Source organism: Pinus tabuliformis, chromosome 2_1, assembly GCF_031772625.1.
Source record: "Pinus tabuliformis cultivar Carrire ecotype Pingquan chromosome 2_1, CPIR1, whole genome shotgun sequence".
NCBI classification, from domain to species: domain Eukaryota; kingdom Viridiplantae; phylum Streptophyta; class Pinopsida; order Pinales; family Pinaceae; genus Pinus; species Pinus tabuliformis.
Window position 1 is genome coordinate 125,694,650 of NC_142299.1, and position 23,440 is coordinate 125,718,089.

Consider the following 23,440-nt stretch of genomic DNA (forward strand, 5'->3'; position numbering starts at 1 on the left):
CTTGTGGGTATGGGTTGGTAGTTCTATCAAGGGATGTAGGATTTAGTTTCCACTGTCATATGGTCGTCTTATTTCAAAACCATGAATTTTGTAATTTTCATCATCAATGGAAAATTCGTTTTTTCTTCTCCTAAGAGAAATAGTTTCTAGGTTAGCTAGGGTTTTTTCTAATAATGCTCACAAACACGTCAATCAATAGATATCACCCTTTGATGAATTGTAATATAATGAAGATTCAAAATTGTTAGAATTCAAATGAGCTACTAAACCTTCAAACAAACTCACATGCCTTCTCTAATTGATATGAGTAAACAATTTATTCACCAAACTATGATATCTAAAAATGAAATTTGATAAATACATCAACAATTATTTATTAAATATAATTAAAATTTTATATTTGAAAATATTTTTTAATATTTAGTATTTTAAATCATTTAACAAGCAGAAGAATGAAAAAAATATCCAATATAATAGATGAATTAACTTTGAAATTTTGAAATTTTAACCATGTGATGTTAGTTAGTAATAAAAATTAGTTAGTAATAAAAATAAAACAAGTGAAACTATACCAAACCAATAGAAAAAAATAAAAATAAAAATGTGAATACCCATGGAGAAAGAGAATAAATGATTGGAAAACATTTCTTAAAATGAAAGAAAGTATTTAGAGGAGAATGATAAGAACGAAACCCATAGCATTAAATATAACAATTTAATATGATCAAATTATTTAAAATACCCCAAAAAAAAATATGCTTACAATCTAATGTTACAAGGAAACTAGTTAAAAATCCGTCGTATAAATCTTATCTTAAGAGCTAAACAATGTAAGATTAATTCATCTTCTACAAATTGAATGGTTGTATGGAATGTTTATATACATGTATGGTAGGGTTTGTGGACTTTGTCAAATATCTTTTACAAATTGAATGGTCGTATAGAATGTTTATATAAGGTGGGGTAGGGTGTATAGAATGTTTGTATATTAAACCATGTAAGATGAATTCATCTTCTACAAATTGAATGGTTGTATGGAATGTTTATATACATGTATGGTAGGGTTGTGGACTTTGTCAAATATCTTTTACAAATTGAATGGTCGTATAGAATGTTTATATAAGGTGGGGTAGGGTGTATAGAATGTTTGTATAAGGTGGGGTAGGGTGTGTGGATTTTGTCAAATTAGAATTGGTTATGGTTTTTCTAATTATGATTTAATTAGGAAAAATAAATAGTATATTATTTATTTATATTTTTAAATGATAATAGTTTTTAATTATAGTTTGATTAAAAATTTAAGGATTTTTAAAAAAGGAGTGGGGATTAGTTTTGCCTTTTCATTGAATAAAATAAGATGTAAATGTTTTTTATATTTAAAAATATTTTTGATATAAAATTTTTAAATTTACAATATAATAATTGATAAGAATCATTTAAGAATAAAATATAGATTTAAATCTCCAAAAATCACAATTGAAAGATTGATTGATAAATTCCATTCATTGTATTTATAAACACTAGAGAATGTAATATATATTTATTTTAATTTATTTTTTACAAGTCCATAATTTCATGTATGGGATTGAATCTTGAAAGTATCTTTTGGTCATTAGTATAAAACCTTATTTGGACTTTGAAAAACAGATTAATAAATTAGAGACATTTGACAAAAATCAAAATCTATTCCATTACATATTACTACTAAATAATTTAAAGTGGTGGCTTGATTTTCCATACAACCTCCATTTTGATCTAATTTTTATTTTCACAATAATATTTAGCAGCACGGGCCATTACAATATATTATAAGACCTTATTTGAACTTAAAAAACAGGGTAATGACTCAAATGTACTTGTCAAAAACCAAAATCTACTCTATTATATACTACTATCAAGTAATTTGAGGTGATTTGATATTTTCCTTAAATGATAATTATGAATCAACCTTTGTTCTAATAAAAAAAATTAACAATATTTATCAAAACATTATAGCTTATCATGTCACTAACATGACTTTGAACGAATAGGAAAAATACTAAACATTCAATATCCACCACCATTCTAATATCCAATAACAACTAATACCCAAAATAACTTGAATTAACAAACTACCATTCTAATATCCAATAACAAATAATAAATATCCTCAATACAAAATAATAAACGACTGAAGATAATTATTTCATTCCTACTAAAACTTCAAAAATACATAACGTTATATTAAATTGTGTTTGACTAATCTATCTCTTATAAAATAATAATAATTGCTTTTAACAATATTTATCAAAACATTATAGGTCATCATATCACTAACAAGAATTTGAAGAAAAATAATAAACATTCAATCCAACCACCCAAAATAACTCCAATTAACAAGCCACTATTCTAATATAACCAATAGCAAATAATACCAAAAATAACTCCAATTAACAAACCACCATTCTAATATCCAATAACGAATACCCAAAACAAACTACCATTCTAATATCCAATAACTAATAATAAATATCCTCAATGCAAATTAATAAATGAGTGAAGATAATTATTTCATTCCTACTAAAACTTCAAAAATACATAATATTATATTAAATTGTTTTTTACTAATCTATCTCTTATAAAATAATAATAATATTTTTAGCAATATTTATCAAAACATTATAAACTATAGCTCATCATGTTACTAACCAGAATTTGAACCTGAATAGGAAAAATAATAAACATTCAAACCAACAACCCAAAATAACTCCAATTAACAAATCACCATTCTAATAACCAATAACAAATAATACCCAAAATAACTCCAATTAACAAACCACCATTTTAATAACCAATAACAAATAATACCTAAAATAACTCCAATTAACAAACCACCATTCTTATAACTAATAACAAATAATACCGAAAATAACTCTAACTCTGCTTAACAAACGATGATTCTAATATCCAATAACCACTAATACCCAAAATAATTTCAATTATAAAATTACCATTTTAACATCCAATAACAAAAAATAAATATTTTTAATATAAATTAATAAATAAATTTAGATAATTATTTCATTTCTACTTAAAAAAATTAAAATACATACTGTTATATTAAATGGTTTTTGCCAAATCTATTTAAAAAAAACAAAAAAATTGAAGGAAAATTGATCCTCCATTAAAATTATTAAAAAAAAAAAAAAACCTAAAACTCCGAAACCCCTAGCATAAATCCAACTGGGCTTTATGTTATCTTAGAAACTTCCAAATGCAATGTACAATAACTAACCAAAGTTGCATTGGATAAGAGCGGTAAGCTTTGTCTCAACTAAGAAACGGCCAGATACATTGTATGCGCCAGGTAATTAAATTTTGACATAATTACGAAATGTCGATAACACAACAGAGCGTGTCAATACGCCAGGTAATTAAATTTTGACATAATTACGAAATGTCGATAACACAACAGAGCGTGTCAATAGACCAAACAAATATCAGAATTTAAAATAAATATAAAAATCTTTATTGATTTTGTCAGATTTTGTTCAACTGATAAACGCATGGTTTACATTGAGTTAAGAATAGCTATATAGGTTGCATAATTAGTTATATGTGGAAAATTTTCTGCAAAATCCACAGAAGTCTCCATGCAGCTTATATCATGTATTGTTTCCAATGTAATAAATTTAAACAAACAGATATTGAAAACCAAATAAGAAAATAAATATAATAACATTCACATATACTCCCGTGTATTGAGGCCGCAGCAGCAGATAGAAGCTTAACCTGGCAATATTTTGTACAAGCAAAATGCCAGACGCAAAAATGAAGTACTGGCCAAAAACTTGTTACAAAAGATTACTCAAAGCTATTTTGGGTACATACCGATGGCAGTATCTACCATCTACAGACACTAATGGTATATACTGGTATATATTTTTTCGTAAAAATTCTTCAGAAACTGAAACCTTCATCGACAAAAAGCGCCTGAAATTACAAAAGGGTAGTTCAAATCCTGTGCCCTTAAGTCTATTCATCATCTTTTCTGGGCTTATTACTCTTGGGCTCTATGCCATAATCAAGCAGACGCAGAGTCTGCCTAGCAGGGGCATCCCCTTTCTTGTCGTTTGATGAAAATGAGAATCGATCAGTGGGGTGCACATATTTGCAATTAGGGCACAATGGGCAGGCCTTAGAGAGCATCACAAACATATGGCACTGAGCACAGGCTACTGCAATCATTTCAGATCTTCTGTTGGAATTTTCTTCCAGAAAAGAGGAGGAACAATCAGATGTTGGGGATTCGCAATCTGGTTCGGTTTTGAATGGAAGGTTCAACTCCAAATCCAACCGCAGGCTTTTGGATAACTCGCACATATTGCCTTCCCCTCCTCTGGGATCCTGCCAGGTCTTCTTCTGAGTGCTACGGTTGGAATAATATATTCTACCAGACTGCAAAAGCCCATAAAACGACCTTTAGTTAGAATCTCCACCAACAATGAAAAGCCACATAAAACACCATGCTGGGCAATATATTAAATCCCTCATGAAATTCCATGTATCATATTCCTGAAAATATATATTAAACACCACATTAGCAATATATCAAATCCTTACTTAAACACCATAACAACAATATACCAAATCCTGAAAGTTCTCTGTATCAAATTCCTAATCATTGAAGCAGGCAGAACTAATTTAATACCCATATCTATATATTCATATCCATGGATTCTAGAGAGGAAACCTCGTAATACTCTGAAAAAGATACACATATTGCTTTACACAGTATTCAAGGTATTCATCTCCATAGGGCATATATTAATAGGGGAAATTATGTGGTTGTATATATTAAAATATGGTTAGATAAACATAAGATTTCATCAACCATGAAAAAATTGATTATCTAAGATGCCATAAAGTTGATATTGGCCAAAGCCATTTGAGAAAATATTAGATTATTGTTTTAGTGTGTAGATTTTCACATTTGCTATTTTGATTTTTTCAGGAATACTGTATAAAGCAATATGAAAGCAAGTCTCGTCACCAACTCAGTCCTCTAGAGTTTTGAGTTTTGGTGTTTCGAATCGATTTGCAGGGGAACACTGTGTAAAGCAATATTAAAACAAGTCCCATCACCAACTTCTACCTCTAGAGTTTTGGTGTTTGGAATCGATTTGCAATAATCACACTCATGTATTTGACCCATCTAGACTTTGTATCCCTGAAGATAGATAAATTATTTGGCAAAAACATCCAGACACATCAACAAATTTACATAAATGATTGTTTCTCACACATCTATCCACATAACAGGTTTCCAGTATTGAAAGCCATGTTATGGGTGAGTATATATTTCCCAGTATTGGAAGCCATGTTATGTGTGAGTATATTGAGATCTCACCTACATGTCTTACACAAATAAAAATAAAAAATTTAAAAGTCATTTAAAGATATCCAAAAATATTATATTAAAATCTTATTTTTCCATACTCAGTAGCATTATATGTCACACAAACCAGAAAAAAAGAAAGAAAGAAAACAATTCTAGATACCATAAACATAATATCAAACCACAATTGTTTTACATTTATTTATTACAATAACATACATTCATTTATTCAAATGATATGATTCCAGAATAGGATGACCTGTTTTACAGAATGATTGCTTCACATTCATCTATTCAAATAATAATATACTTACAGAGTAACAAAACCTGCTTAACACAAGGAAGGAAAAAATTATGAAAAACAAAAAGGGCATACTCATCCTCAATTAATCAACCACTCCTATTATCATTAAGCTTTAAAATATTAACGATAGAAATAAAGAAAAATCATGGGTACATGGTAGTGAAGAATGTAATAACAAAACCTGCCTGAAGATCCAAACATTGTTCCCATTCAGGAGGAAGTGGTGATGTCATATGAAGCTCAACGCCAATACTTGGATTACAGCTCGTCTTCTGCCCACCCTTGCAGCTGTCAAGCCATTCAGAATCCATTTTTCTCTTTTTGTTGCAAGCGTCCACTGAAGCCTTGAACATTTTTCCTGCATAGGCACCACTATTTATACATATATCATAGCTCTCCCGCTTCCCCACTTTTACCGGAGCGGAGATACCGAGGATGTTATTGAGACAGCTGTAAGTCCAACATTCAAACTAGCAGCTGCTGTTGCTGCTTCTAACTAGCTACTGTTGTTTTTGCATCTGCTGTAATAACCCAATTGACATCACATTAATCTCTCAATGAATCGCTCTAGTAATTGCACCCCTTGAATTGAATTGCCTATTCCATTCAACAAATTGGTTTGGTGCTTGTAATTGAATCAACAAAGGCTTGGAACAGAGTTTGTAGGTAGCTGCAGTAATAAGAATATGCCGTATCTTATATAAAATATTATGAACAATCTATGATGGATAAATGCGCGAATAAATTAATGAACGAACCAACAAGCTCAGAGTTCAAAGGGATATTCAAATGCTGAGGCCAAGCTCTGCAGCTGCCATTAAAGAGAATCTAATTACAAGAAAGAAACGGTTCAAATTTGGAGTTACAGAATCTATAGTGTGTATTCTACGAATGAGCAGTATTTGGCAGATGAAGAAGCCCATAAATCTTCTTGGCATGGCTCTTCAAGGCTTTGGCAAGAGGACCTCCATCTCCTGTTAACAATCCGAGCAAAGATATTCGTACTCTGAGACTTCATTGATGCCTCTTAAATGATGGAGAAATGACAAATCCTGAAGACGAGGGATATTTTTATATAGGAAATTGGAAAATACAGACCGATTTTCTGTGTGGGTTTGTAGGGATTTGGATTAGTTGGAGAAAATGGCGGGAGAGTATTAAATAGAAAATGCAATGGCGAGCTTCTCTGATTGGGAGATTGTTGGAGACTTTAAAGCCCAAGAAATAACGTGGCGTGAGTTGAACATGAAGCATTCACTCATTCCACCGGCTCCCTTGAGCGATCTTTGGCACCGAACGCAACGTGCTTGGCCTCCATAAAGAAGTTTAATGAATGCCTAGTCCTACATCTGATATACACATTATATATATCCTTCAATGCATGATACTATTCGTGTCCCATATTTATCACGGGCCTCCAACTATTTCTTTAATCCCTTGCTGGAATTTACTGTAAATGGCGAGGGACGGTAGATGCAATGGGCGCATTTAGGAGAAAAATATATGTATCCGTATCCTTAAATTTTATTAAATGGTCTCTGCGTCATTGCATTCATGGCATGGCTGACCCATTGGGAGCTGCCACACCAATTCATAATTCTACCACCCCCTCTGCAAAATTAAATGAATTAATCAATCAATCACCACTTCCAACTAATTCCAATCAATGAATAGACCGCCATCGCATCGAATACAGAATTTATTGATACGCAGCTCCTATCGTTCTTATTCATACTGATTGCACTGCCTGACCAGCTGAATTTATGCACCACCGACTCCATTGTAATTGGATCGTCAATGCTCTCTCCATGAATGCTGATTCCATTAGCCGTACTCTAAACAGGATACAATTTTTTCTAGAAAATAATAAAAATTTCCGTATAATTGATCAAATAATTTGGGAAATTTTTTGAAAATTTGTGTTATTGCTGCCCAGCTTTAGTATTGGGTTTTTGGGAAATTTCTTGAAAATTTGTGTTATGGCTGCAAAGCTTCAGTATTGGGTTTTTATAGGTTTATTGATGGTTCTAAATCCATTTCTTCCATTAAAAAAATTATTCAAACACTACTGCAGTGTTAGAACTCGGTTACAGTTATCAAATTTCAATTACAACTGAGTTACAGTACTCAAATTTCCATTTACACTTAAGATTACAGTAGTCAAATTTCAATATAAAATTATGAGATTTTTAGTAATTCTGAATCCATTTAAACAACTCCCACCACCAAATTTCCTAATTTCAACAAAAATATTAGTTGTCTGAGCGAAATAGTGACCGCGTTAGACAACGCCCATTATCATTTATTGCTATTAGTCATCCATCACTTCACATTCAGCGCAATTCTCCCTCTCTCTCGATTACCCACAGCAACAACGCCCGGCATCTGAGCAGCTTAGAGGCATGGCATGTATGGTGATGGATCCTATGCCCGTCATTCTAACTGGGTCCCTTCTTATCATTTATTAATTTCGATGTAGAAACTTCGCTGGCTCATTTATTCCATTTTGTCAAAGAAATTTCCGGGATTCTGCTCTCAACTATTTTGTATTAATCCAACCAACTGCCACTGCGAGAAGCAAATGCTACTGTTAGTGCCATTAACTCAAACTACTACACCCTTCGAGTCCGCTCCAAGGTTTTTTCATATGAACAGTTTTGTTGGGAAGCAGTTAACTAGAGTTCTCAAAGTTTATCATAAACTTTGAATCCTTGGCCGTGCAAGTGTTGGTACTACTGCCATTAATTCAAATTGCATTGTTATTAAAAAAAAAAAATCATAATTTATTTCCATTATGGTAGAGTTATAAATAATTAGTATATATAGTTTGTGAGTTGTTAAATATACCTTTGATATTATAGTGATACTAAAAGTACACAGATTACTTTATTTTAAGATGATTAATTAATTTATTTTTCAAAATTAATAAAAAAACAAAATAATTTGATTCAGAAGTGGTAAATTGTTCTCCCAAATTTCATAAGTTGTAGTCTGGAAATTGTTCTTCCAAATTTCGTAAGTTGTAGTCTAACCAGACTGCTTTTTGTGCTGAAAATTATGAAAATTGATTTCGGGGGCCTCAGAAGTTTTTGATGGTGCTGAATCCATTTCCACCTTCAAAAACATGATTTAAACATTCATTCTATAAGATTTGTTGAATTTTTTTTGCCCAGATTCTGGCCAAAAGTGGTCGTCTGGGCAATTCCTCTGCCTCTCTAGACTTGTATACTCTTTGCTTCTTGACAAGGTAACATTTAAATTTTTTCTTCTTTAAGTTTATTTCAGTTAGTGCTATGTTATAAGTATATATATTATAAATTATTTGTATATACAGGTTGCGAGCAGTAAGATATACTCTTAGTGTTATAGTGAAACTTAAGATATACTCTTAGTGTTATAGTGAAACTTGACGTTATTGTTATATTGATACCACGCTTAATAAAATAAACTACTTTAAGAAAAATAACTTATTCACTATTATTAATAAAAAACAAAACAGTTTTTCTGGGCAATTTGATAAAGGGTTTGAGAGAATTTTCATCTTTTATGAATTTTGAGATCTTTGACCATTTGCTTCAAGACAGATTAACATTTAAAGTTTTCATCTGTTAACCATTTCGATCTAATTTTGGAACCTTCTGATTCATTTGAAATTTTGGAACCTTCTGATTCATTATTCACATCATAAACCACATAGATGTTGGATAAAACTCTATTAACCCCCAGATTTTTTTTCCCTGTGTTCAAAATCACACTATCGTATAATCTAAATCTGTAACTGAAACCATATCTTATCTAAAATTCTGACCATATTTATATCAAAATTAACGTTGAGAAACAATATCCTTTTCCTACCAGAATTCTTTATTTCTCTAATTAAGACTCAGATACCTTAATTAAGAGTGGGATACATATCTGCACGGCTGGTTGTTGGTTGTTGTAAGCAATTGGTATGAATAATACAGCTTCCAGGAGGTCTTTATACTCGCATTTATTGAAATAACTATATTTACGTCACAAACATAGAAGGGAAAGATTCCTGCTCTGGGCTTCTCTTTACAAAAAAGTATGGTTAACGCTATTATGAGACAATGCTATTGATAACCACCAAAAACATGACTTTGTTAAATGGATCTGATGTGAGGTTAATTATCAAGATAATCTGAACTGAAATTTGTTTTAATGGTAGCCTAATCAGATTTTTTTTTTTTTTTGCCTATACTATTTTTTTTTCTAGAAAATTGTTGAATTTTTTGTTTTGAAAATTGTGGGAATTTTTGTTTTGAAAATTGTGGAAATTCTAATTAGATTTTGATAGATTCTGACAGAGATTTTTGTAAATCTGTGAAGTTAATTATTAAGATAATCTGAACTGAAATTTGTACTAATGGCCTTAGTCTAACCAGACTTTTTTTTGCCTTGAAAATTGTGGAAATTTTTGCTTTGAAAATTGCGGAAATTCTGATTAGATTTTGATAAATTTGGACAGGATTTTTGTAAATCTGTGAGGTTAATTATTAAGATAATCTGAACTGACATTTGTTCTAATGGCCGTAGTCTAACCAGACTGTTCTTTTTGCCTTGAAATTGTGGTAATTTTTGCTTTGAAAATTGTGGAAATTCTGATTAGATTTTGATAAATTCGGGCAGGGATTTTTGTAAATCTAGGTTACAGGTGTCAAACTTCAAGATTTTGAGTGCCTCGCAGGTTTTTGATGGTGCTAAATCCATTCCCATTATCAAAAACATGATTCAAACATTGCTACTATAAGATTTTTTGAAATTTTTTTTGCCCGGATTCCCACCACTTTTAACTGTCCAAACAATTCCTCCACTTCCATAAACATGGTTTTAGTATGGCCAATTATGATTATTATAAACTTTATATTATTTAAAAAATCACAAAATAAATTTATATACCCTCTCAGGAATATATTTGCTGATTTTAAACTAAAGAAAGACGCAAACAACTCTACATTTATGAGATTTCTAAGTTTATGCAAGTTTAATTTAGGTAAGTCATGTTTAAATGTGTAGATAATAATTAATTTGCAAAGTTTAAATTTATTTTATAAAAACTTAATTTAAAAATACTTTTATTAAAAAAATTATTTATCATTTATTATGGTTAATAAATAATATATAAAATCAAATAATATTTGGATCAAATATTTCAAGGCTAAAATTATTTTTAATTTAGTTAGTCTCTATCTATTCCTTAATAGGGTGTACTTTTTCATAGTATTAAATTTATGACATAATGAGTATTTAGATAACCACCATATTGGTGTACGTAATATTTAATGTGTCAATGAAAGCTTTCAAAAAAATGTTAGACATCTTCATGTATCTATTTAATGTGTCAATGAAAGCTTTCAAAAAAATGTTAGACATCTTCATGTATCTTTAGTATGGTCGATGCTTTTCAATATAGGAATTGACATCACATTCACTTTGCATACTTCATGTTTTTGAATTCCACACTCGTCATAATATTAAATGCTTTGTAATTTTGCTTTTGGCACTAGCTAAAATGTCATTTTCTTTGTTATTTTTTCCTTCTCTCTACCAAAACAATTAGGCATAGGTTTTGAATAAAAATTGTAATGACATTGGTGTTAGCGTAAGTTTGACTTAAGTCCTTAAACTCCACAATAGTGGTTTTCGGGACATGGGTTTGGTATTCCATGGTACTAGAGCCCATGGATTATGTGCAATGAAGCTTTTAAAAGACTTGGAGATCAAGGTATCTTTTTTAATGGTTCAAATATTATGTCCATATACAGGGGATCAGGGTATTTTTTAATGATTCAAATATTATGCCTATATATAGTATCATAGGCGACTATTTTGGTTTGAAAAATCACACATATAAAATGTATGTGAATATTCAATCAAAAAACATGTAATTGACAATAAACAAATTTTTAACCAAATGGGGGAATATTTTTTGGAAAAAATGTCCAAAAAATAGTCAATTGGCAACATTTCCCCCCTAAAAATTTCCCTCCATTGTAATGACCCTAAGTTGAGTGAAGGGCTCACTTGGTCGGGCCAAGATGTTTGGTGGCTTTATTGTTGAAGTCAAGGCATGGCTTCTTCTAAGCTATAAGATAATTCTATTTTTTTGTTGGTTTTCTCCAATTGGCCTTTTCCAAGGTAAATCATGGTGTACATAGTTTATGTCTATTGTTACTATGTATGATTTTCATTATTGTATCTCTTGCATTGTTTTTAATATGAACTTTATATTATTTATTTTTCTCATAAATAAATAAGCATAAAAAAATTATATACACTCAAATGAATATATTTGCTCATTTTAAAACAAAGACCCAAACAATTGTACATTAGATTTCTAGATAATGATTAATTTTCAAGGGTGTAAATTTATTTTATAAAAGCTTAATTTAAGAAATACTATTATAAGACTAAAATTATTTTTAATTTAGTTGTCTATATCTATTTCTTAATACTAAGGTGTACTCTTCCATAATATTAAATTTATCACATTGTTCGCATCTAGATAATCACTATATTGGTGTACTTAATATTTAATGTGTCAATAAAAGCTTCCTAAAAAGGTTAGACATCCTTATTATTTGTGAATCTCCACTTGACCTCATGTATTTTTAGTATTGGTAGTGCTTTTCAATATAGGAATTGTAAAAGCAATTGTGATGTTGAATTCATGTATCTTTAGTATTGTCAGTTCTTTTCAATATAGGAATTGACATCACATTCACTTTGCATACTTCATGTTTTTGAATTCCACACTCGCCATAATGTCATTTTCTATATATATTTTCCTCTTGCCATAATGGCATTTGCCATATATATTGTCCTCTTGCCCTCGCTAGAATGTCATTTTCTTTATTATTTTTGTCTCCTCTCTACCAAAACAATTAAGCATGGGGTATGGATGTAAATTGTAATGATATTGGTGCTAGGGTAAACTTGACTCACTGAAAGAGTCAAAGTCCTTAATTCCATAGTGGTGGTTTCGGGAACATAGTTTTGGTGTCCCATGATATTAAAGCCCATAAGTTATATGCAATGAAGTCTTTAAAAGGCTTGTCGAATCCAGATTCTCCATTATAATGGACCTAAGTTGAGTGGAGGGCTCACTTTGGAAAATATGATCAATTTAATGTTATATATGTAAAACTTAGGTGATTTTTTTTTCTAAAAATGTTGGTCAAATTTAGCCGCTAAAAAATTCCCTCCATTGTAATTAGCCAAGTGGAGTGGAGGGCTCACTTGGGCAGACCAAGATGTTGGCGGCTTCACTACTTTTAAGTAATACATGGCTGCTTTTAATCTATAAGATAATAAGAGATATTTTTTGTTGGTTTTCCTCAATGGTGTTTTCCAGTGTATATCATGAAGTGGTTGGTTTATCTTTATGACTATTTCTCTTGTATTATTTTTATCTTTAACAAGTGGTATATGAGTCAAGGGATCGTGCCCTGATGAAGGAGATGGTGGTTGCAAATGCTAACATTGAATTCGAAGCTAAAAGAGAAGCCCTAAGAGATAAGCCAATGTGGAGTTCAGCATGAAATGCACAAAATGACCAACATGCATGGATCCATTGTGGGTTTCTTGTGGATAAAAGAGTACGCATGGAGACTACATCATAAGCATCCCAAGAGGAAATAAAGGCCCAATAGAGTGAGATGCAACCATGAAAACCTAATCTGAAGAGAACAACATTGGGCATGCCAAAGAAAGAGGATGTTAGCATAAGTGTGGGGACAACAATAACATACAAAAATTACTTTGGAGGTGAAATTTGTAAATTACATATATATGGGCATATGATTGTAAGCCTTAGTTAGGCATGCCTAATGTGTACCCATGTCCATAAAGTCTTGGAGTAGACCTAAGTGATCGCAGAGGAGAGCATGTGGATTTCCCCAGTTAAGTTCAAAGGGGGAAATCTTGGGTAAACTTAATTATATGAAAGAGTCAAAGTTGTTAGGTCCACAACAATGGTTTCAGGCACATGGTTTTGGTGGACCCATGTATTAGTGCTCATGGATTACATGTGATGAAGTATTTAAAATACTTAGGGATTCTCCATTGGAATGTGCCTAATTTTAGCAGAGGGTTCACTTTGTCAAGCCAAGATGTTGGCCGACTTGGCTACTTTTAAGTTTGGGTATGGTTGTTTTTAAGTCATAAGATAATAATATATCTATTGTTGGTTGCTTTTTCCCCAATTGAGGTTTCCAGGGTAAATGATGGTGTGCATGGTATATGTGTATTATTGCTATGTATGATTTTTATCATTGTCATCATTTCTCTCCTATTGTTTTTATCTCTAGCAATTTGGAGCTTATCAGTAAGATTAGTTACAAATGAATTGTTCAATGTGAATTTTGAAAAGAAAACAATAGACATTGAACAAAACCAAAGAATGAGGTCATCTCTCTTTTTTCATATTGGCATATTTCATCTCTATAACAATATCTAACATGTTGATCCATAGTTTTTATTCATAATTATATGTGTTTTCCACTTAACATTCATTTCATGGTTATAGTTCTGGTATCTAATACTATTATTATTCTAAAGCATTGGGAGACCTCTCAACCACTTAGTATGTGATTCACGAAATTCCCACTAATAGAATGGATAGTGGAAATATAACACATAATTAATATTTGAATGTAAATCTCTCAGTAATCCATCCATCTTTTACAAGTTTGGTCAAGCTCATTATAAAGATAGTGCATAGTTTTCTTTGTTTCACATAAAATTATTTAATATTATGTTGGCATGTCTGTTTTGGAATAGGTCTTCCACAAATATTAATTTAACTATCAATAATATTAGGTGGATGGATGAGATTTAACCTCCACAGAATATTCTAATATATTCATAGTAGTATACACAAATCAAACGTTGAGATTTATCTCCAAAGTAGCTATGCCCTTTTTACCCTTTTAATTATATTGATTAATTAAAAAATAATGTCATATCAACAAGTGTCATATGAAGTGAGTTACGGATTTTTTAGCATGTGTTATTGATAAGCCATGGTATTGTAACAAAACCTATTTATTGATTAATAATCTCCATAATTAAGAATCTTATTTCATAATTTTTTTAAATGTATATATGTTTAAATTATATATTAATTGTTTTTACAATTAACAATAATAATAATAATAATAATGTAATTTAAAATAAGATTATAATTTTTTTTAACAACATGAAATATATTATGAAGTAAATCTTTTGATGCTTATTATGAATTGATGTCAATTGGAATTTATCAACCATTTAATTGATATGGTTGTGCTAGTTATGTTTGGAATTAAAAACTCCATTAAGATTGGTGAAATTTTCTAACTCTTATATTCTTGATTAATATTAGGTATGAACCTTGTCAACACCACAAAATCTAAATTTGGGATTACAACAGTAAGAATCGCCGAATTCCAAGCACATTCATTTATCAACAAGTAATACTTAAAGTGACTTACATGGGCTCTATCTTTCCATCTCTCCCCCTACACGAGCTTGACTCCTACCTACTAGACTCTTCCTCCTTGAACTGTACACATGTATACTTACCCAATGATTAACAAATATCCTAATAGAACTTGATCAAATTATACATCTGTCTATTAGCTCAAATTATCTACGCCTCAGTTGGGCACTTGTTATTTCCTCATAGGCCCATTTGGCCAATAGTACTAGCTTAGTAAAACTACTAACAATCCAAATTACCCTAGAATCTAGACACATGTAATTACAACAAAATATTAGTTCTAATTTTATATAGATTTATAAATTGAGGGAATTTACTTTCCCTTTGCGAATTTACATGACCCCTTTGGGGTTTAGTCAAATGAAATGCCTAGAGATGGATGCTCCTGCATCAAACTCCCTAGGTGGAAACAAATTTGACCTCCTAGTCAAACTCCTTCAATATGCTGAATCCTCCAGGGTCCAAAACTTGGTGTTGTAATTTCCCTTTGTGTTTACCTTTTTGCATTATTGTTGTCACCTTGCAAGTTCCAGGGTCCCCTACCATGTTATGTTGCTACCTTCTTGTTGTACTCATGAAATATTTCATAGTCAACCATATTTATTTGCTTTCAGCTTCCTTTCTTTTGTGTTTGCAAAACATCATAATTTTCCCCTTGGTCATCGTTGCTCCATAATTCACCCAACTTGCTACTGAGCTTTTCTTCTCCAAATGTTTCTCAAAAATTTTGTCAATTTTAATTTCAACATTATAATTCAGGGGACTTCGGAAAAGCATCTCTTTGACATATCCCTCTTGCAAAAATTCCCTTGTAACCATGCACTCTTTCATTGGTGCTTCATCATCCTCATCTCCTTGAATTAACCCCTATTCTTTAATAACCTTTATGCTTGTTTCACTGTAGATTTGCACTTCTATTTTCAAGACTCCACATGATTTGTTGATTGTAGTACTTTTAACCCAATTCAAAATAATTTCAAATTGTTGTTCCTGTTAGACTAGGAGGTAACTCCTCAAATGTAATTATATTATTCATTTAGGTTGTTTATTATTATATACAAGAGGGAGTGACTGTTCAGTTCATCTCCCAATGACTCTCCATTTCCTCTATTATTTATTTACACTAATTACAATGGTTCACCCAATCCCTATGATTAGGTGTCAACATCCCCCCCCCCTTAATCTGAAGGGATGTTGGTGAGTCCAAGCATCGTTTTGAATCTTTCAAGATTTTCTCTTCCAAGCGCTTTGGTGAAGATGTTTGCAATCTTCTCATTAGTGGAACAATGGTGAAGATGGATTGTTTTTGCCTCAACATGATGTCGAATCAGATGATATTTTGTATTGATGTGCTTCGTTCGATCATGGAACTTTGGGTTCTTGGCCAACTTTATTGCCGAGGTATTGTCAATCATGAGTGGAGTCGATTGTACTTGTTTTACCTGCAAATCTTCAAGAATTTTCCTGAGCCACACAATTTTTTTTGTTGCCTCAGCTGCTGCCACATATTCTGCCTCTATTGTGGAATCTGCTGGAACTGATTATTTGCGTGATCTCCAGGAGACAGCTCCTGATCCAAGACTCATAGCATAACTAGAAGTATATACCCCAGTTTCTTTGTCTCCATCGAAGTCTGAATCAGAGTATTCAATCAAGCTGAAGTCGCCCACCTGTGTATACTTGATTCCAAAGTCTTGAGTTCCCTTCAAGTACTTTAGAACTCTTTTTGCAGCAGACCAATGTCCCTCACAAGGATTTTTCATAAACCTGGAGAGGATTCCAACAAAAAACGAAATGTATGGTTTGGTAGTAGTTAGGTAGTTGAGACTTCCTACAAGCTATCTATACTTTGTTGCATCTTCAAATTCTTTTCCTTCAATGGATGTGAGATTTAAGTTTTGTTCCATTGGAGTAATCAGAGGATTGCATTCAGTCATGCCAAATTTGTTCAACAGATCTCCAATTTACTTCTTTTGAGAAAGGAATATGGACTTTGGATGTTGAGTTACTTCAATACCAAGATAGTAATGAACATAGCCCAAATCAATCATTTCAAAACCTTTCCTCAATTCCTTCTTTATGGATGCAATGTAGCTCTCATTATTCCCTGTCATCAAAAGATCATCTACATATACCACAAGATATACAACTATTTTTCCAACCTTCTTGATAAACAAAGTTTCATCATCAAGATCATAATGTTTGAAATTGAGTTTCAGAAGATGCTCAGTTAGTTTTTCATACCAGGCTCGCAGTGCTTATTTGAGGTCGTACAAGGATTTCACAAGTTTTCATACTTTATGTTCATGTCCTTTTACAGCAAATCCTTCAGGCTGGGACATAAAAACATTCTCTTTTAGATCTCCATTCAAGAAAGAATTTTTTACATCCATTTGATGGACTTTCCAACCGTTCTAAGCTACGAGGGCAAAGAGTGTCCGGATGGTAGCCCATTTTGCTGTGGGGGAAAAAGTCTACTCATAATAATGGTATATCAGGTATGTTTTCTTTGTAAGGAACAAGTAAAAATAAAAGAATCATCCTTGGTATAGCCAAGGATTAAGCCAATGGTTATAATGGTTATATGAATGTATACGTATATATATCGCAAAGCATATTGTGTATTGGAATCGCAAAAGAAACAAGTTATAAAGTGTCAAAGATCCGGACCCGAAATATATATATTATATTTAAAAGCCCGGCGGGTCCGTAAAGCGCTGAATGCATATGTATTGGTTCATTCACCGATTGTCGATTGCGATTCACAATAGTTGGACCCGAAACATATATTCATTGTGTTTATAATTTCGGCGGGTCTGCTATATCGAAAAGCCCTTCATATACATGTATATGGGTTCCGCCGATTGCGATTTGCAATGACGGACCCAAAAAACTATATATTGCGTTTTATAATTCTGGCGGGTTTGCAAGGCGTACGAAAAGGCGAAATTTTGAGTGGATGAAAAGTGGTAAGTGGTTTTTAGTGGAGCTCATCCGATTCCACTTATTGATTGACATGTAGCAGCGGGTGGAGAGAGAAAACCGCTCATTTTGGGCGGGTATTCTCTGTGCTTATGTCCCACCTGAAATCTTTGTAGACCGTCAGATCCACTAAGCGTAGATCTACGGTGGGGATATATCGGGAAAGTTGTGTTGTTTGGAGAAGACACCAGCTGTTGATCTGGTGGCGGAAGATCAACGGCGAGGATTTAAATATCACATCACAAACATTATATAGGCAGAAAAGGCATGTTTTATGGCACATTTCTATTATAAAAGGTATATAATAGAAATAACGCAAATATGAAGGATTTATGCATATACAACTTAAGGGTGCGTAAAGTTAAGTTTTGGGGTGATATATCATTTGAAAGGGCCAATTTCCATTTGTGGTGGAAGTCAATGGAGCACCGAACGGGCAGATTTGACAGATTTATAAAGCAAGATTAACTCTTTTTGAGTTCTGTATTAAGCAAAGGTTCACGTTAATTTCGCTGTGTAAAGTGGAAAATCAGGGTTAGAGCCGAATCTGAAGAGGAAGACAATCGGGTATGTTTTCTTTGTATTTTGGCCAATAAAACACTCAATTCGTATGTAAGCCCAGGATTACACAAGCTAAACACATTTCATTATGGCTAAAACGAATTAAACATCATTAGGGTATTTACAGAGGAATTCGGCAGCGGATTAACAGAGCAAGCCAGCAGTTATTGTCCTCTTCTGAATTCAGTTATGTTCCTGTTATTTCATGTTCTTTGAGGTGTCTTTTACCCTATGTAAAATTTTGTAATAGTTTTTACTTCATATAGTTAGAGAAGCAGTTAAATAATTTGGGCAGTTTCAGAAATCAACAACTGTTCCACAATGTATAAAAAGATGAAAATTTACAAAGAAAGGGTTGGAATTTTGGAGAACCCGGAGACTAGGCCACTATATTCCTGATATCATCGTTGATTAATGAAAGAATCAGAAGTTTCCATGAGTTGTTGGGTATAATTTTGTAACCTTCTCTGTCATGTGTCATGTTATGTTTTCTTCTTTCAAGTATAGTAATGAAGCTGCAGGTCTTTATTTTCTTATGTAGATAAAGTTAAAATTCCTTAAAAGAGCGCTCCTATACTTGAAGTTTCCACCTTCCTTTCTAAGTTATAGATAATAGTTTCTATGAAAGACCAACATATTATCTTTAACTTCTCCAAGAGTCATAGATAGTAGTTTCTGTGTTAAGCAGCATATTGTCTATGATTCAGTTCTCATTTTCATAATTCTTCTAAGTTACAGATAGTAGTTTCTGTGAAAAACTAACATATTATCTTTAACTTCTCCTTCAAGCTTTCTTCACTCATCATTTATATCTAGCAACAAATGGCATTCTGAAATGTTCCGGTCATACATGTATTAAGGGTTAAAGACCAAGTTTTCCAGGTCCTTCATTTGAGAACACAACAAACAATAAGTGACAGTAAATAATATTTATTAATGTCTTAAGCACAATTTCTCTACAACCAGGAAATTGGTTTCTTAAGGTACAACACCTGGCTTTGTGCTTGTCAAGTGAGCCATCAGCTTTATACTTGTTCTTGTAGACCCACTTGCAGCCAATTGGTTTGGTTCCCAATGGAGGATCAACCAGCTTCCAAGTGCCATTCTTTATCAAGGCATCATACTCCTTTTGCATTGCTTCTTTCCATTCATCATGAGAAGCAACTTCTTTGAAGGAAGTTGGTTCAAAATCTATAGACAAATTCAATTCACAATCATAAGAAACATCCATATCAACAGGTGAATCAAAGTCATCTACATCACCTCCATTTTGTCGGGTTGAATTTCTAGTTCCTATCTTTCCAACCTCATCAGGATGAACATTTTCAAGTGTCTTTGTCAGCCACTTTGGGGGACCTTTCTGAGATGGTGCAGGCTGCTCCATTGATTGAGTTGGGACTGAATCAAGATTGAGTCTCCCAATTCTGTCAATCACATCACTCAAAGTATCATCCATTGTTGAAGTTTCATGTGGGGGACAGAGTGCTTCAGAAGAAGATTCCACAGGTTGATCTAGTATAGGAATCCCCCCTTCATGATGTGGAATATGATTATCAAATTCTTGAAATGATTTTGCATTTGCGAATCTATCCAAGTGATCAAGTTGCCGCACAACAACATTGTCAGTTTTGGATGATTCAAGAAAGATTACATCTCTAGATACAACAAACTTTTTATTGACTTCATCATAGAGATGGTATGCTTTGGAGGTGTTTGAATACCCCAGGAAGATACACTTACGACTTCTTGCACCAAGTTTGTTTCTATGTACCTTTGGTATCAAGGCATAACATGTGGAACTAAAGACCCTGAGATGCTTTACTGAATGAATGTGCCCATACCACATTTCATAAGGAGTCTTGTTTAATAGCATTAGATAGACATCTATTCTTTACATATACAACACATAGAGCTGCATCAGCCCAAAACATCAATTTTGCATTTTTGAAAAACATCATGGAGCGCACCATATTTAAGATTGTCCTATTCATTCTTTCAGCTACTCCGTTCTGTTGGGGATTATAAGGCACAGTTGTTTGATGTTTAATCCCATGTTGGCAAAGATAGTTTTCAAATTCATTTGAAGTGTATTATTTTCCATTATCATTGCAAATAGAGCCAATATGATATTGTGCATCATTTTCAATCCATGTATGAAAGTTCTTGAATGTTTGAAAAGCATCAGATTTGTTCTTCAATAAATAAACCCAACACATTCTGGTGTAGTCATCAATAAATGTCATCATATATTTATTTCCATTTGCAAAAGGAACATGCATTGGACCACATAAATTTGAATAAATGAGTTCAAGTTTTCTATGTGCTCTAGAATGTGAATCATGAAAAGATTGTTCGCTATGCTTTCCTAGAATGCAAGCATCACATTGCTTAAGTTTCCTATGAATTGTAGGCAAACCAGTAACACCATTTTTCTTCGAAAAGCGGAGGCTGTCATAGTTCAAGTGTCCAAATCTAGCATGCCATAATAAACTTGATGGAAATATACCTTCTTCATAATGAGAATTGTATGAGAAATTTTGTGCACGAGTAGAGGTACCCTACAGCTTGAGAAGCCTTTCTTCTTCTATCCCCGTCATGACAAGTGAGTGGTCTGATGCTTTTTTCACTTCAAGCTTGCCATCAAACATGTGAATGGAGTGTCCTTGCTGGCGGATGTGGACCAAGGACAACAAGTTTCTCCTCAGCTGTGGGAGATATAAAACATGATGTAGAAGAAAGTCTAGAAGACTAGGAAATTTAATCCTGATTATACCAAGCCCTAATGGCTTGAGTTTTGATTTGTCTGCAAAGTATACTGCTCCATCAACATTGTTAGTAAATTATTCAAAAAAATCTCTTCTAAAAGTCATGTGGCAAGTTGCTCTTGAATCAAGCAACCAATAATTTTTCCAAGAAGCAAGTGAAGCATTAAATAAGTCTTCATTTACTCCAATATTACAGTGTGCTGCAACATAGTGAGCGGATTCAGGTGCTTTATGTTTCTCTTTGTCATTAGTTTTACCTTTGGGTTGGTTTCTTCCATGCTCAATTATGTCCCAAGGCAACTTGCATGTGGATGCATCATGTGATCCATCTCTTTTGCAGTGTATACAGTGCAAATTTGACTTTTCTCCTTGAGATTGTCTGCCCCCCTTCCTATAAAATTTCTTCCTCTTCCTCTTCGACCACCTCTTCCTCTGGAAGAATCCTGAGCAAGATTCTTATCTCTATGTGCAAGGCACACAACCTCTTCAGAATACTGAAGAGTTTTCTTCTTCCTAAAATCTTTCTCTCTTTCAGCAAATTTTTTCACAAGGGAGTCAAAGGTAATATCTTTGAGGTTTCCATTTGCTTGAAATGACTCAAGATAATTTGAGTAAGTGGGATAAAGTGCCTTGAGAAAAGCTATCAGAGGAATGTCCAATTCAACATTAGTGACTTTGATATCATGCATAATAGATTTTACTTCTGATGGAAGAGGAAGAGGATCATCATTTTGTAATTCAAGGGTGAACAATTTATCATGAGTTGAACAACTTCAAGTGTAGAGTGTGAGTCATAGAGTTCCTTTAGTTTTTGTAAGGCTTCGAAAGCATTTGAAAATGGCGAAATATGGCGACTCACCTCTTCATTTATTGATGCTGCAATCAATGCATAAGCCTTGTTGTTCTTATTTTCCCAAATGGCGAATCCCTTGTTCGAGGTAGGCTGTTCTGGCTCTTTATCTCCGTTTCCAACACACACTCCTTTCCACAGCCCATTAAAAATGAGAGTGTGTTTGATTTTCCGAGACCACTCGGGATAATTTTCCTTCCCATTGAGGACCACTCCCACAATTGATATTAATGAGTGCATTTTTAAAATATATATATATATATACTTCTGCTACCAATAAGCTGTAAGAAATTGCACTTCTGCTTGTAAAAAAAACTATAATTTTAATGTATATAACAGAGGTATGGACATGCTCATAAAACCCAACATGTGAGTACAAATGTAAGGCTTCCACTTCAGAAGGTCCGATTTAGAGATGGTCCACACAAAAATTGAACCTCAATGTCTAACCATCAACAAAGCACACAATCAGGACCCGTATCTCTCATGAAAACAAGCACATTTTTAACAAAATAAAAATGTCTCTTTCAAAATTCACCAGTACAACCCACTTAAAAACATCCTATACATGACTCAAATAAAATGCCTCTTTCAAAATTCACTAGTACAACCCACTTAAAAACATATTAGAATAGATAATAAGGCATGTAATCTACAAGTTTCTTCACGATCAATATGAGAGTCACAGTCTAAAAATCCGTGTCAAAGCAAGGACCCATGAATAATTTTTTTTAGGGAAGGCGGAGGGCCAATACCATGGAGCAGTTACCTCATATAACCAATTGAATGTCTGCAACAGTTGCCAGAGAGGGGAAAACCTGCAGAACGGTTATCAAATTCTTTACAAAGGCACACATGTGGAGTGGTTGCAAGAGGTCAATTCTATAAAATAGGCAGAACATAGGCAGAATAGGCAGAAGGGAGTTTCAAAGCAGAGAGGGAGGCCAAAAATGGCGTTGGCTCTGATACCATGTCAGACCAGGAGGTAACTCCTCAAATGTAATTGTATTATTCATTCAGGTTGTTTATTATTATATACAAGAGGGAGTGACTGTTTAGTTCATCTCCCGATGATTCTCCATTTCCTCTATTATTTATT

At 32.8% G+C, this 23,440-nt stretch overlaps 1 protein-coding gene across 1 annotated transcript; it reads right to left on the minus strand.

Annotated features, from left to right (window-relative positions):
• Positions 1-3,698: 3,698 nt before the first annotated feature.
• LOC149199091 (uncharacterized) lies at positions 3,699-6,986 on the minus strand. Its single transcript, XM_089402291.1, has 2 exons — positions 5,867-6,986; positions 3,699-4,437 (listed from the first exon to the last, which is right to left on the minus strand). Exons 1-2 carry the CDS (start codon positions 6,032-6,034, stop codon positions 4,015-4,017), a joined length of 591 nt encoding a protein of 196 aa, XP_089258417.1. The 5' UTR covers positions 6,035-6,986; the 3' UTR covers positions 3,699-4,014.
• Positions 6,987-23,440: the final 16,454 nt, after the last annotated feature.

Bases quoted from the DNA above. Each gene is read 5' to 3' on its own strand.
- LOC149199091 (XM_089402291.1), bottom strand. From the start codon at position 6,034: ATGTTCAAGGCTTCAGTGGACGCTTGCAACAAAAAGAGAAAAATGGAT. The intron at 4,438-5,866 runs GCAGGTTTTGTT...GGGCTTTTGCAG, and splicing joins AACAATGTTTGGATCTTCAG to TCTGGTAGAATATATTATTC.